This window comes from Durio zibethinus, chromosome 27, assembly GCF_047325235.1.
Source record: "Durio zibethinus cultivar Kanyao isolate XHJ-2024 chromosome 27, ASM4732523v1, whole genome shotgun sequence".
NCBI lineage: Eukaryota > Viridiplantae > Streptophyta > Magnoliopsida > Malvales > Malvaceae > Durio > Durio zibethinus.
Window position 1 is genome coordinate 373,124 of NC_143188.1, and position 14,766 is coordinate 387,889.

General features: G+C 31.7%; 1 protein-coding gene across 2 annotated transcripts; it reads left to right on the forward strand.

Annotated features, from left to right (window-relative positions):
• The first annotated feature begins 7,431 nt into the window (after positions 1-7,431).
• CIPK1 (CBL-interacting protein kinase 1) lies at positions 7,432-12,570 on the forward strand. Of its 2 annotated transcripts, XM_022866873.2 has the most exons (12): positions 7,432-7,928; positions 8,314-8,376; positions 10,103-10,174; positions 10,254-10,361; positions 10,515-10,595; positions 10,675-10,854; positions 10,949-11,161; positions 11,233-11,337; positions 11,452-11,568; positions 11,768-11,830; positions 12,033-12,107; positions 12,194-12,570. In XM_022866873.2, exons 1-12 carry the CDS (start codon positions 7,734-7,736, stop codon positions 12,260-12,262), a joined length of 1,341 nt encoding a protein of 446 aa, XP_022722608.2. In that variant the 5' UTR covers positions 7,432-7,733; the 3' UTR covers positions 12,263-12,570. The 2 variants fall into 2 exon arrangements, with proteins under 2 accessions (XP_022722608.2, XP_022722610.2); XM_022866875.2 differs by lacking the exons at positions 10,103-10,174; positions 10,254-10,361 and having other exon boundaries at positions 7,538-7,928; positions 12,194-12,492.
• Positions 12,571-14,766: the final 2,196 nt, after the last annotated feature.

Below are 14,766 nucleotides of genomic sequence, written 5' to 3' on the forward strand. Positions count from 1 at the left end.
AACTTAAACGAAGCAGTAGCCAGAAGCCAGTACAGGTAGGCCCTCCTGTTTCCAAGTTTATGGTTTGGGAATTGTCGCAACGAATAGAAAGCGAAAGAAGAATAGGGAGGGACGAAATTTCTTGGGGGTGAGTGAGGTATTGTATTTTTTGCTCCCCGACAATGGTGGCTGAACCACATGTGCTTTGTTTTATGGCATGTACTTACCCGTATCTAAAGTGAATGGAATATTGTTCATCGGAGCAGAACAAGTCAGAAATATACACCCACTTATGATCCAAAGGGCCAGTGTTGCTGGTTGAAAGGTTGCAGGAGAAGGAATAGTAATTCATCGGATTAATGTTCACTACTCTCTTTGGATCGATTAAATAATTAAATCCCATATATCCAAGAAAAGAATACGAAAGATTGTATCTTACGCGATAAAGAATATGTAAATTACAACTTGGCAATTGGAAATAGAGAAGTGAATCGTCCAACAAAACTTCAGAAATAGCAGTTACTGTTTCAAGGTCAATTTGAGCTGAGATTTGTTAGACTTTCATAAGGATAATATAATAATGTACGAACAAAATCATATATCATATATATCATAAATAACGTGAAAGATTTGAAAGCATCATTAGTCAAAATAAAAATAATTGGTTAAGGATAACGTATTAAAAAATTATTTACTATTTATAGTGTCAGTCTTTAAATATCAAAATATGAGATTTTTTCGAAGAGTTCACAAAAAATATTTTATTCTTTTGTTTTGTTGGTCATTTTCTCCCTTTATTTCATTCTTGCCTTGTGATATGGATGAATGTTTTTTCATCCTCACTAGTTTTGGATGAACATATTTCATCCACTCATCATCAATCATTTTTCATATGGGCGACTGCCATATGTATATAGGAAAGTAAGAGGGATAGGCGGCTAATACATGTTTTAAATTCAAAACATGTGTTAACTATTCCACCTACTTATGAATGGACCCTTCCAACACCCTCCAATCAAATCAACGTTAATATACCTAGACTAGAATGCATCGACTTTGGATCTTGTTAATTTGTAACACTTTAGTTCTAATTATTATTCTTACTAATCATGTAATTAGAAAATATATATCAGAAATTTAATTGAGCATATATGCATGGGTACAATATTTATAGCTACGTATATATATATATATTTTATATTTTAAAAATTAAAGTTTGTTATTAAAAATAAGAATTTAATATTATTTTAATAAATTAAAGTTTTTAATTAAATATAATGTTAAAAATGGCAACAATGATATAACTAATAATTTTGGAGAGAGAGAGAATGGAAGTAAATGGTTTTGTTGAATGATTGAGAGGAAAAGCGTGATGAAATAAAAGGAGGCGAGATGGTTTTTGACTTTTGTTACGTCTAAATATATAGGACTTTTTCTTCTTCCATGTAACTAAGTTGTTTGTACAAATTTTAAATTAATCTTTATTATTGTTGTTATCACTTGTGTCATTTAACACTACACGCATTAGAATTTTCTTTTCTTTTCAAGTTTCTTCTTAAGAAAAATCAATGTCTTAAAATTTAAGATTCTAAATTTTTCTACTTCCTATTTTAATAAATATACGTACACACACGTACATACATATATTCACACACATGCACGCACATGCACACATATGCGCGCACACACATATATATATCTAACAATAATAACGTTGCGTGATTTTTTTTACGATCTTTTATTTACTTAAAAATAAATTTATCTTTAATTTCTGATTTTCGTGTACACGGATAAAGATTTGACTTTTGCATCTTTTATATCAGTTAACTCAAGCGCTATTGCACATGCATTTATATATATATATATATATATATATATATATATATATATATATAAAACAAAAAAACTCTTCCTTTTCTTCTTCTTTCTTTGCTGAAAATTAGATTTGTTCACCTCTGTGCGAGGTGGTTTGCCTATTTGGCTTTCATCATAACAGAAATTGCATTAACAAAAGGCTTTGCTAATTGGTGTTAGGTAAAGTCTAAAAGTTAATAGATCTGATAGATTATTAAATTTTTAATTTTAATAATTAAAATATAATTTTTCATAATCTTAATTATAAAATATAAACAAAGTAACGGGATTAGAATATTTTACGAAAGACGTTATTACAAATGATAAATTTTTTAAGATTCAATTATTTTATGTTAAAAAATCAACAGGATTAAAAGTATAACATTTTGTTTAAATTGAAGTTCAATAACAAAATGCAATATTGATGTATAGTCTAATAAAAATTTTAATCTCAATCCATAAATATGTTGTACTGTATTTATTTCTTGGATTTTTCTTTGATTCTATTTTAACAAATAATAGGTTCATATTTTGTTGTTGACTCCTTTGATGGAAAATAAAAAAAAAAAAAAAAAAAAATTGTACTTTTTTATTTACCATGTGAATGCTTTTTGTCCACGTATATAAGAAAGAAGTATTTCTACTTACAAATAAAATGAAATATCTTCATTTTTTAAAAATTCTACAGTGAATTATATTTTTATAATTACTTTGACAAAGTCATAACTCTAAATTATATGATTAGAAATATTAATTATAAACACTAACAATTCATTTACTTTCAATTTAACTTATGGGTAACATATATAATAATTTAAGTTAGCCTATTTGTCACTCTAAATTGTCCATTCATTCACTGAGTTGAAAAAATAGATTTTTGCTATTAAAATAAAATTTAGTCTGTTCTTCAAATATATAATTGATCACATGAATTTTAATATCATTCAAAGTCAGAATAAACCCAGCTCAATATAAAAAAAATTAAAGTAAACTAATTTGAAATGATAAAATGTGATTCAAAAATTAGATATGATAATTTACATATTCGTATAATATCTATTTCGTGTCAAATAGTATAAAATACACAAATTTTTGTGTCATAATTTGTATAATATACTAAATACAAAGATTTTTTTTTTAATTTTTATCAAATTCATATATAATTTTTATTAAAATTTTAAATTATATCATTTTCATGTATTTTTTTATTATTTTTGTATTTTGTGTAAATTTAACATGTCTATAAAAAAAATACAATCATATAAATTTTAAAGAATAAATAGAATGTTTATTTACTTCTAATTTTAAGTAAATTAAAACTATCATATCTATGCCTTAAAATTACAATACCTTCTGGTAATCCAAAATTTTGCAATTAAAGCGTAAAGCATCAGTGAACATATTAATTGTTAAGATTTTTGGGAAGCGATTAGTTTTGCTATGGTGGTGGTGGTGCCAAACATCCTTGTTTGCTTTTGCTTTTGTTGCATTTCTCTCCAAACCACCCCAGTTCTGGACAGACTTGGAAATGGGTTTGAACATTAGAGAGAAATTGAATGGCACTGGCAATTGTCCTCTTCTTTTCACTTCTCTCCTAAATGTTGTTGTCTGCATAAAAGAAAAAATTAACCCGGGCATTCACCCTTCCGGCGTCCCAGATCAACCTTCCGTCACGGTTCACACCCTTGTGAGGTATTGTCCGCTCTGGCCCTCCTAGCCTCATGATTTTGTCCTACAAAAGACGTCTCACAAGGCGGAGATGGTGTGAATCCTTTTATACCCCAGGAACCCTCCTATTATGTTCGATGTGGGATTCAGGACTCTTCCTTAGGTCCGTGACATTCTCCCGCACCCAACCTCGTGACGCCTTCGTCACGGAGGTCGGCCACCCTGCCTACCTCCCTCGAGGTGCTCGACGTGGATCGAACGGTTTAGGGCTGGCTCTGATACCACTTGTCACGGGTCAAGACTCAAGCTCAGAACCCGCGCAGCTCCGGGACCCGGGCATTCACCCTTCCGACGTCTCAGATCAGCCTTCTGCCACGGTTCACACCCTTGTGAGGTATTGTCCGCTCTGGCCCCCCCTGACCTCACGGTTTTGTTCTACAAAAGGTGCCTCACAAGGCGGAGATGGTGTGAACCCTTTTATACCTCAGGGACCTTCTTATTATGTTCGATGTGGGATTCAGGACTCCCCCTTAGGTCCGTGACATTCTCCCGCACCCAACCTCGTGATGCCCTCGTCACGGAAGCCGACCACCCTGCCTACCTCCCTCGAGGCACTCGGCGTGGATCGAACGGTTTAGGGCTGGCTCTGATACCACTTGTCACGGGTCGAGACTCAAGCTCCGAACCCGCGCAGCTCCGGGACCCAGGCATTCACCCTTCCGGCATCCCAGATCAGCCTTTCGCCACGGTTCACACCCTTATGAGGTATTGTCCGCTCTGGCCCCCCTGAGCTCACGGTTTTGTCCTACAAAAGGCGCCTCACAAGGCGGAGATGGTGTGAACCCTTTTATACCCCAAGGACCTTCCTATTATGTTCGATGTGGGATTCAGGACTCCCCTTTAGGTCCGTGACACATGCACATGCACACGCAAATGTCACGGGTCGAGACTTAAGCTCCGAACCCCCCGCGGCTCCGGGACCCGGGCATTCACCCTTCCGGCGTTCCCAGATCAGCCTGACCGCCACGGTTCACACCCTTGTGAGGTATTGTTCGCTCTGGCCCCCCTGACTTCACGATTTTGTCCTACAAAAGGCGCCTCACAAGGCGGAGGTGGTGTGAACCTTTTTATACCCCAGTGACCTTCCTATTATGTTCGATGTGGGATTCATGACTCCCCCTTGGGTCTGTGACATTCTCCCGCACCCAACCTCGTGACGCCCTCGTCACGGAGGCCGGCCACCCTGCCTACCTCCCTCGAGGTGCTCGGCGTGGATCGAACGGTTTAAGGCTGGCTCTGATACCACTTGTCACGGGTCGAGACTTAAGCTCCGAACCCGCGCGGCTCCGAGACCCGGGCATTCACCCTTCCGGCGTCCCAGATCAGCCTGACCGCCACGGTTCACACCCTTGTGAGGTATTGTCCGCTCTGGCCCCCCTGGCTTCACGGTTTTGTCCTACAAAAGGCGCTTCACAAGGCGGAGGTGGTGTGAATCTTTTTATACCCCAGTGACCTTCCTATTATGTTCGATGTGGGATTCAAGACTCCCCCTTGAGTCCGTGACACATACACATACATATATATATATATATATATCTAACAATAATAAATACAATGCGTAACTTTTTTACTATCTTTTATTTACTTAAAAATAAATTTATCTTTAATTTCTGATTTTCGTGTATACGGATAAAGATTTGACTTTTGCATCTTTTATATCAGTTAACTCAAGAGCTATTGCACATGCATTTATATATACATATATATATATATATAACAAAAAAAATTGGATACGTAATATGTTAGATTTGGCACAAAGTTCATCGAATTATTAACATAATTTATAATTAAAATTAAAATTTACTTGGATATAAATAAGAGTTCAATTTTGCTTAATCGAAATCTAAAGAAATGTTGTCACTATCCTATGCTTTTCGATATCACCTTCTGAGTTTCGATTAGCCACCTACACAGAAAAGGAAAAAGAACTGTTATGTGTTTTCAAAAACTGAAGTTATATAGTCTAATAAGTCAACCTCATATATATAAAGATAAGACTAAGAATCTCTCCTAATATGTTTTTTAAAATTAACTCATCTCATTTATGAGCTTAAATATTAAATTTAAATCACACTTAATAATAATCATACTATTAATTTAAATATATAATGATATGGTATCATAATATTAATTGACATGAATTAATATAATTCGATAAATAATAACTTTAGCGATTAGTCTATCAAAGTGAGATAAATATAACATATTATTCCAAAGTAATTAAGTTAAAAAAAACGGGTTTCATATCTTCTTTTAATAATTAATTGACAAGCTTAACAAAAGTAAGTTTTAGGTCAAGGATGACATGTGAACCGATCCACAATATTTTTAGCCTCCTTTGGATACAAGAGAATTAAGGTTACTACTAATTGTTATTATTTAAGGTCTAGGATTTAGGGTATGATCGCTTTTGTTTTTTTTTTTTTTTTTTTTTTTTAATAAACAGAATACTCAATAAGTTATCATGATATCATTACTGCAAATTAATAATGAAAAGAGAGAAGCTCGCATATAAAGTTGCTAGAAATGAAATCCTCAATATGAAGGAAGTGTAAGGGTTGTGTTATGTGTTGAAATTATTGATTTAGCATTAATTAGTAAAAAGTTGAAAGATGAAGTAATTTTGACGTCATTATTTAAGAGAACAACTCAACTAATTCCACCACATAAATTACATCCATTTCTTTTTTCTAATATCTTTGCACTTCATTATGTAGTAGTTGTTGTAGTAGTAGTATTTGGCAGATATTATCCACTACTTTTAGCGTTAGCTTCCCCTATATGTGGAAAGCATTTGTGAGACGCAATGTAGGAATGTCTTGTTGGATGTTCATGTGTTCACTACTTTTTTGAGAGAGTTTTATTAGTATTATTATTATTTGTTAAAAAAGAAATATAATATTACTTATTTAATTATGGTTGTATTTTTAAAATAATTACTAAATTATTAAAATTTTTTATTTAGTTATTAAAATTTGAGTAAATTTTTTGTCACCCAATTATTAGTTTTTAATAATGTGTTAATGTGGCTATACATTATTAGTTGTCAAATGTCACATGACATATTACATTACTTGATATGTTATGTGCTTTTATTAATGTGAGATTATAAATTAAAAAAAATTATTGATTTAATAATATCAAATGACATCTAACAATCAACACGATATTATCGTATCAACATATTATTAGAGATTAATAATTGAAAAACAAAACAAAAAAACTTCAAATTTAGTGATTAAATTGAAAATTTTTATAGTCTATTGATAATTTTAGAAATAGGATCATAGTTGAGTAACCAAATATATAATTTACTTTTTATTTTAAAATATGTAAATTGATTGAAGAAAATATATTTTATAAATAAATTAACTTATTATTCGTGCGATACACGAAATAATTTAATATGTATATTAATAAATAGTTCATTTGAAAAATATATTAATTAAAATTTCAAAATATAGAAAATATTTTTAATACATTATATATAAAAATTTTATATTATAAAAAGCGTGATTTTGTAAATATTTTTAAAAAATTCAAACATCTTAAAGAATTTTCAAACTTTTATTATTTAACTTGTTATTGAAAAATCGAATTCAAAGTTTCTGAACTTATATTCACTCTTGGAGACCAAATTTGGATATAAATAAAAAACAACATATATATATTGGGTTTTCGAAATTAGGTAATGGTTAGAAATTAAAGAATATTTAATAAAAATATTTTTCCTACGGTTCACATGCAATAGTTATACTTACTTATCATGTATCCCAAAAACAATAAATTTACTCATTTATTAAATAGTTTTATTGACTTGGATTACTTAAATGAAATGTTATATATCTTTTAATTCCCATTAATTGTTTCATAAGTTACAAAAATATTCTCGCTCTTTCTCTCTCGTTTATTGTCTTGTCATTTTATGCTCCTTTTAGTCCCGATAAATTATTTTTTATCGTTAGACTCTCCTATTAGAAATCAGATACGTGGGGAAGAGAGATTGTTTATTGCCGAACAAACTCCGTGAGTTGCTTTTCTTTGCGTGTCTTGTTTATATCTCTTCACTGGGACAAGACATAAAGAGTTTAACATTGAATCAGTTGTTTGATTGGTGGTTTTGGTTAAGTTTCGCATCGGATTTTGATTTATAGAGATAAAATAAGGAGTTAATGGGCAGTAAGAGAACAGAGGAGAAGAAGAAGGAGAAAGGAGTTCTGCAATTGGGGAATTACGAGTTAGGAAGGACTCTTGGAGAGGGAAATTTTGCCAAAGTTAAGTTGGCTAATAACCTCCATTCCGGTCTCCCTTTCGCTGTTAAGATCCTTGACAAGTCCAAACTCATTCAACTCAACATCACCGATCAGGTTCCTCTTCTTCCTTTTCTTTTAACTACTAATCCCTTTTTCTTCTTAAATAAAAAAGTTGTGATATCGTTTTACTGTTCTGGGTGTTCTTCTCCTCATTCATTTTCTGCTTAAACGGCATTGGAGTCTTTTCTTTAATGTTTGTGCACATGGAGCCTGTTTTACTCTGGGTGAATATTGTTGGTTTATGTCATTTTTTTTACCTTTGTGGCTGTTGTTTGTTCCTTTCTCTTTCTGCAAGTGCCTTGTTGCTTCTGCTTGTATTGTCTGATTGCTTTCTGGGATTCCCTCTTCTATTCTTCCGAAAACCATTGTAATTAATTGCCCATAGCCACTTCAATGCGTTTCAAATTCTAAATTCAAACCAATTAATATAATTTCACAGATAAAGAGAGAAATCGCAACCTTGAAGCTGCTCAGACATCCTAACGTGGTGCGGTTACATGAGGTATGCCTGCCTTTCTCTTATTATTGAATTGTCCTGTCGTCCATTGATGCTAATTACTTATCTCTGTTTTCCTTTATCCTTTTGAGCCCAAATTCTGTGTCGGTTTTTAAGAAAAAGAATAGTGATCCCGGATTTCATCCGCAGCGTAGCACCAATTGTGGAAGAAGCAAAATATATGGTCAAAAATCCCCTGTTCTTGTGGCTTTATTTTCAACTTAATAATTGGATTGGAATCCTATTTTTTGTTTTTCAACTTAAATTTTCTAATTTCAGCAATTTGTAACTGGAAATCAATCAAATCCGTACTTGTCGGATTCAATAACACCATGTCCATCGACATTCATACTCGTAAAAAGCCTTGACCATTTATTGGAAGCCCCCCAACTGGCAACCAAATTAGACCAATGGTCACCCTCGTCGTTTTTGGCTACAAAACTGAGGACCCAATCAAACTAAGCAACGTGTAAGGCAGACTTGCATTGCATCATGGTTTAGTTTTGCACGTGAAGTCGGTGTCAAGGGATCAAAAATTTGGTTGGTTTGGTATTATTTATTACATTATGAGAGGGAGAGATACGGAAGCGGGCGCCAGTGACGATATATCCATCCTCACCCAACGACCTTTCTACGTTAACTTCTAAATAGGAAATAAGAAGTGGGCAGCTGGTCAAGTTGGCTAATATTGATTTAGCACGCTCAGATGACACAATTAGCCAAATTCTTGTCATGTCCTTAATTTCTTTCTACACAGCCTTTTCATATTCGTAAAAATTAAAATAGTACAAGAATTAATGATATTTAAATCATGTAGATCCCCCGTCACTCCATCCATCCTCCTACTTTTTTTGTTTTTTAACATGGTTCCCAATAAGTTAAGACTGACAAAGGAATATTCCTCCAGTCTTACCTTTTTTTTTTTTTATGTTGATGGACGTGAATTATATTTTTTTTGGAGATGATCAGTTGACTGAATCACGCTGATTAGACTTTGTACTTTCGATTTCTGGCTGGCCATGACTTACGATGACTTGTGCATGCTTTTCGGCGTGAGTTTCTGGATTTCATATGCTTTTTTGGCCCGCTACACAAGCTAGCTAATTGAAAATGTTTTTAATTTTGCATGATCTCATTACTTCTTCCATGGTCTTTGACACTTTGTGCTCCAGGCCCAGAGTCATTGAACCCCACAAGCCAATCACATACTTTAGGTAACTAAAATTGAGAGATATATGAGATATTCTATGAAATAAAACGAGAGAGAGAGAGAGAGAGAGATGAGAATAAATTCCAGAACATGCACAAGGATTAGCTAGGTAGTGCAAATGGATACATTGTATTCATGGTAGTTGTTTGGGCAAATAAATGGATTCATTGTGCTTGAAATTGCATTCTATCCACTGATAACCAATTCAAACTACTCTTAGCTACTATTAGTTTTACCAAATTAAATCTTTCTCAAACTCCCAATAAATGTAGGCCAGCTTTTTAGCAACACGTTCTGGGTTGTTGTTTCATCAGCGTCCTCTTTATCCTTAGGGAGTGAGACTCGAGATTAGCAAATTAATGATAATTCAAGTATGAATAAGCTATAAATAATGATTATAACGATCAGATCATTGGAGTTGTAGCTTTTCGGTGTGCATGCGTGCGCTTGCTCGTCTCTAGCTAAATCGATATCAGCTACTGAATTGCTCTAACGATGCATTCGCTTGTAACAAACATGCAGGTCATGGCAAGCAAAACCAAGATTTACATGGTCCTAGAATACGCAACTGGGGGGGAATTGTTTGACAGAATTGTAAGGGACTTGAAGTTCTAGTGTTCCTTCTGCAATAATATTAAATTAGTTACATTGCTTAGGTGTTTTTCTATCACAGGCATCCAAAGGGAAGCTTTCAGAAGATGAAGGAAGAAAGTTCTTCCAGCAGTTAATTGATGGTGTTAGTTACTGTCACAACAAAGGTGTTTTCCATAGAGATCTTAAGGTCTTTTCATCACCTCTAAACATCCTTTGATTTGTTAAAGCAACAAATAAATGTTATAAATCACAAAAATACATGTATTATGAATTTGTCTTCCTTTTCTCTTATTTCTATAATATTGTTAATATATGCTAAAATCTGTTTTCCATATTTCAGCTCGAAAATGTTCTTATTGATGCAAAAGGGAACATAAAGATATCTGATTTTGGCCTCAGTGCATTGCCTCAACATATTAGGGTAAAGTGCTCTTCTGAACAAGAAATTCATTAAAAAAAAAAGATTTTCTTCTATTTTTAAATTCATTTTCCAATATCAGGAGGATGGCTTACTGCATACAACATGTGGAAGTCCTAACTATGTGGCTCCGGAGATTCTCGCTAATAGAGGCTATGATGGTGCCACTTCAGACATTTGGTCATGTGGGGTCATCTTATATGTAATTCTCACCGGCTATCTTCCTTTCGATGATAGAAACCTTGCAGTTCTCTATCAGAAGGTACTTGAGGGCTGCTTTTAGTGATTTCTCTGACAATTTTTTAATAATTTTGTTCTTATCAACTCCAATGTCTAATCCTCCTGCGAAATTTCAGATTTTCAAAGGGGATACTCAGATTCCTAAATGGTTATCATCTGGTGCTCGGAACATGATAAGAAGGATTCTTGATCCAAACCCTGATACCAGGATAACAATGGTGGGTATTAAAGATGATGAATGGTTCAAGCAAGACTATACTCCTGCAGTACCTGATGATGAGGAAGAACATATATACATTGATGATGAAGCCCTCTCAATGTATGAACTGGTATGACCTCCTAAAATTTTATCTTTGATTAAATTTTGAACATAACTGATGGAAGCATTATTTTGATGAAGGCATCTGATGGAACTAGGAATCAGGAATCACCCACTCTTATTAACGCTTTTCAGTTGATAGGAATGTCCTCATACCTAGACCTTTCCGGTTTCTTTGAGAAGGAGGTAAGCGCAAAATTAACGTCGCCTTTTTAGTGTAATTTTTATGTAGCATAGTCCCTAGTTTATCACCCCAATTCACAAGTTTTCCAGAACAGCTGATTTTAAAGTTTTGCGCAGGATGTCTCTGAAAGGAAGATCAGATTTACATCCAATCATTCGGCTAAAGATTTGCTTGCAAGGATTCAACATATTGTGACAGAGATGGGATTTCGTGTCCAAATGAACAACGGAAGGGTTAGTACTTTTTAGAGTTGCTTAATGCAATACATTAAGTTTTTTCCGGTACAAAATGTTTGTATACCTTCATCTTTTGCATACGCCAAAACACCTGCTGATACCTGCATTTGGTTATAACATGCTTTTAGGAGATCTGGTATGCTTCATAATAATGACAACATATAGTGCTAAAATCTTATATTCTCCTTTGTATCAGTTGAAAGCAACACAAGAACAAAGAGGCCAGAAATGTCTTGGCAGTCTTTCAGTTGCAGCTGAGGTAATTCTTTTGCTAAACTTTGAGCAAATTTGTTGTCAATTTTGACTCAAATTGTGTGTTGTCAGCAATTTATCACTATAGAAACTCACACACCCCCCTACTGTGTCGATCCTTGTGAACCTGGACAATAGTTAATCCATTAACAAAAAGAAGTCTTTTTCTTTTTTTAATCCACTAATTGAAGTCTTTGTAATTGTATCAGGTGTTTGAGATAAGTCCTTCATTGTATGTAGTTGAATTAAGAAAATCATATGGTGATTCTAAAGTTTATAGACAGGTACACTATTTCTGGCTTTCCTTCACTCAATCCAATTCTGTCATCTTATTCTCGGTTTTAATTCCAATGTGATGTGATACTTGCAGTTATGTACAAAGTTATCAAATACGCTAGGCGTTCCTAAGGGCCAAGGGCTACTGTCCACCGAAGCTTGAAGAATAGTTGGTGTGGTTGGCTCTAGCAACATTCAAAGGATGTTAGATCTGAGCCTGACAGAGAATTAATAATAATAGTCTATTTATGGTACAGATATAGTTGTTTCCAGAAAAGAGAGATCAAACTAAAGTTACACTCACAGGCACATGTGTCCAAATTGCGCAGATATGTGGAGGAAGCAGCAATCCAGCCTTTTTATATACCACAGATAATGCTTTCCGCATGTTCATATATAGGGGAATTTGTTTTATTGATTAATGAATATAAAATTAAATTTAGTAAAACTCTGCATATTTCGCTTGCTGAAGATCTCCCCTCTTTTTTGTTTTTTTTTTTAACAAAAAAAATTAAAAATAAAATAAAAAATTGTAGATGTTAGAATTTGAATTTTAAACTCAAATGTGATCTCTTAAGTACACTTAATAATTTTAAATCTGATATGATGGTATAATACAAAAATATATATATATATATGAGTTTAATGTAATCATGTTTCATATTTTAATCGTATCGACGCGGTTAAGAAATATTCATGTTAAACAGTAATAACACATTTAAGATATAGTAATATTCATAACATAAAAAATTTAAAAATTATTTTAATTTATTTAAAAAATAAGTTAATAATCGTATTTATCGTATCATTTTAACGTTTAAATAGATTATAAATATTCAATTTTTAAATTTTTTTGTTTAAATTCTAATTTAAATGATAATTTTTATTTAAATAAATTGATTAATCGTGTTTAATCGTATTATTCATATATAATCGTATTAATTGTATCGTGTTATTTGAGTATAAATTAATTTTAAATATATTAATCATGTCATGTCATATATAACACGTATAATAAACATGTTATGTTTACATTTAAGTTATTTGTATCATTTAAGTATTTGTATCGTGTTCGTATCAAAATTATTCATGTCGTATCTGAAATTATATTTGACATGAAACACGACACGATAATACGAATTACTAAGTCTACTCTTAAAAGTGAAGAATGATTGTACAAACTTATTGGATTAAATTTCTAGTTCAATCTCCTTTTGACGTTAAGAAATGAAAAAAATGGAAATTAATGAATAATGGGGAAATTTCTTTAGTCATATATTTAGTATCATGATCCACACAAACTTATGAATTATTGTTCGCTTCGATTAATTAAGCTTCATGATTTTATATCATAAAAAATGTCTCTCAAATTGAAAGTGATATGAAGACTTATATCTTAAGATTAATTTTAATATATAATCGATTTGAAATTCTTGATTTCTCTCTAATATCATGATATATTCTCCATTCCAACAAATCTTATTGTCTCTAATAACGTCGTTAGTATCTCAAAATCAATTCTGATACTAAATGTTATGATTTATACTAATTTATGAGATATTATTTATTTTAATATAATATTTCATAATTTTATCTTATAAAATATACATTATAAATTAAAAATAATATAAATATATTTTAAAATTAACTTTAATACACGATTAATTTAATATTTATCACTCTTTTCTAAAACCGTACCATCCTGTCACTAACGAGCGTCTACTGTCCTTGATTGTACATTACTATCCAAGTCTTGGTGTGCGTTGATGTTGTCATAACTACCCACCACGGAACAATGGACCAGACCTAAATGATGATTCCCAAGTACTGTGAGGTCAAAGCACGGGCCTTGGAGCAGGCAGACACAGAATCGGCCGATCTGTAAAAAATTTGCGTTAAAGATATACAGATCTTACTCCTCATCAATCATCGGCCTGTCTCTATCCTAATAATACTGGTTTTTTTGGCACGGAGTTTTTTTATTATATTTTTTTATAGTTTAAAATTTTAATTTATATTAATTTTTATATTATATATAAATAAAAATAATCATAATCATTTATAATTTTTAGTTTAAAATTAAAAAAATTACCAATATATAAATTATTATGAAAGAATCTAAATAAGCATTATGAAAGTTTTAAATTATGAAAGTACAATTATATACAAATATCAATGAAAAAATTAACTTTTATTCACAATTATATAAATTTTTTAAAAGCATATATTATTTTAGTATAAAAATCAATATTTACACATGTGATATATCATGAAAGATTTTTTCATATTTAAGTTTGAAACTTTACCTTGTCAAATTTTTTTGACAAAAAAAAACATTGATTGTGAGAAAAAAACATAAATATATATTTAATAATTATTTAATTTAAAAAAATCTAAATTTTTAAAAATTTAGTTTATCTAAGTTTAATTGTAAATTAAGATAAAAGAAGTTAGTATAATTTTAAATTTATATAAATGTGTAATTTTGAATTGAGATAAAATATTTTTCTTTTTTATTTTAAATTATAAAAAATTAAAGACAAAAATTGATAAATAACAGTAATTTAACCATAAATTTTATTTATTTAAATTTATATGAATATTAATTTAGATGGTGTATAATTTTTTATTATTTTTAAAATTTAAAAAAATTTAACCTTTAAAAAT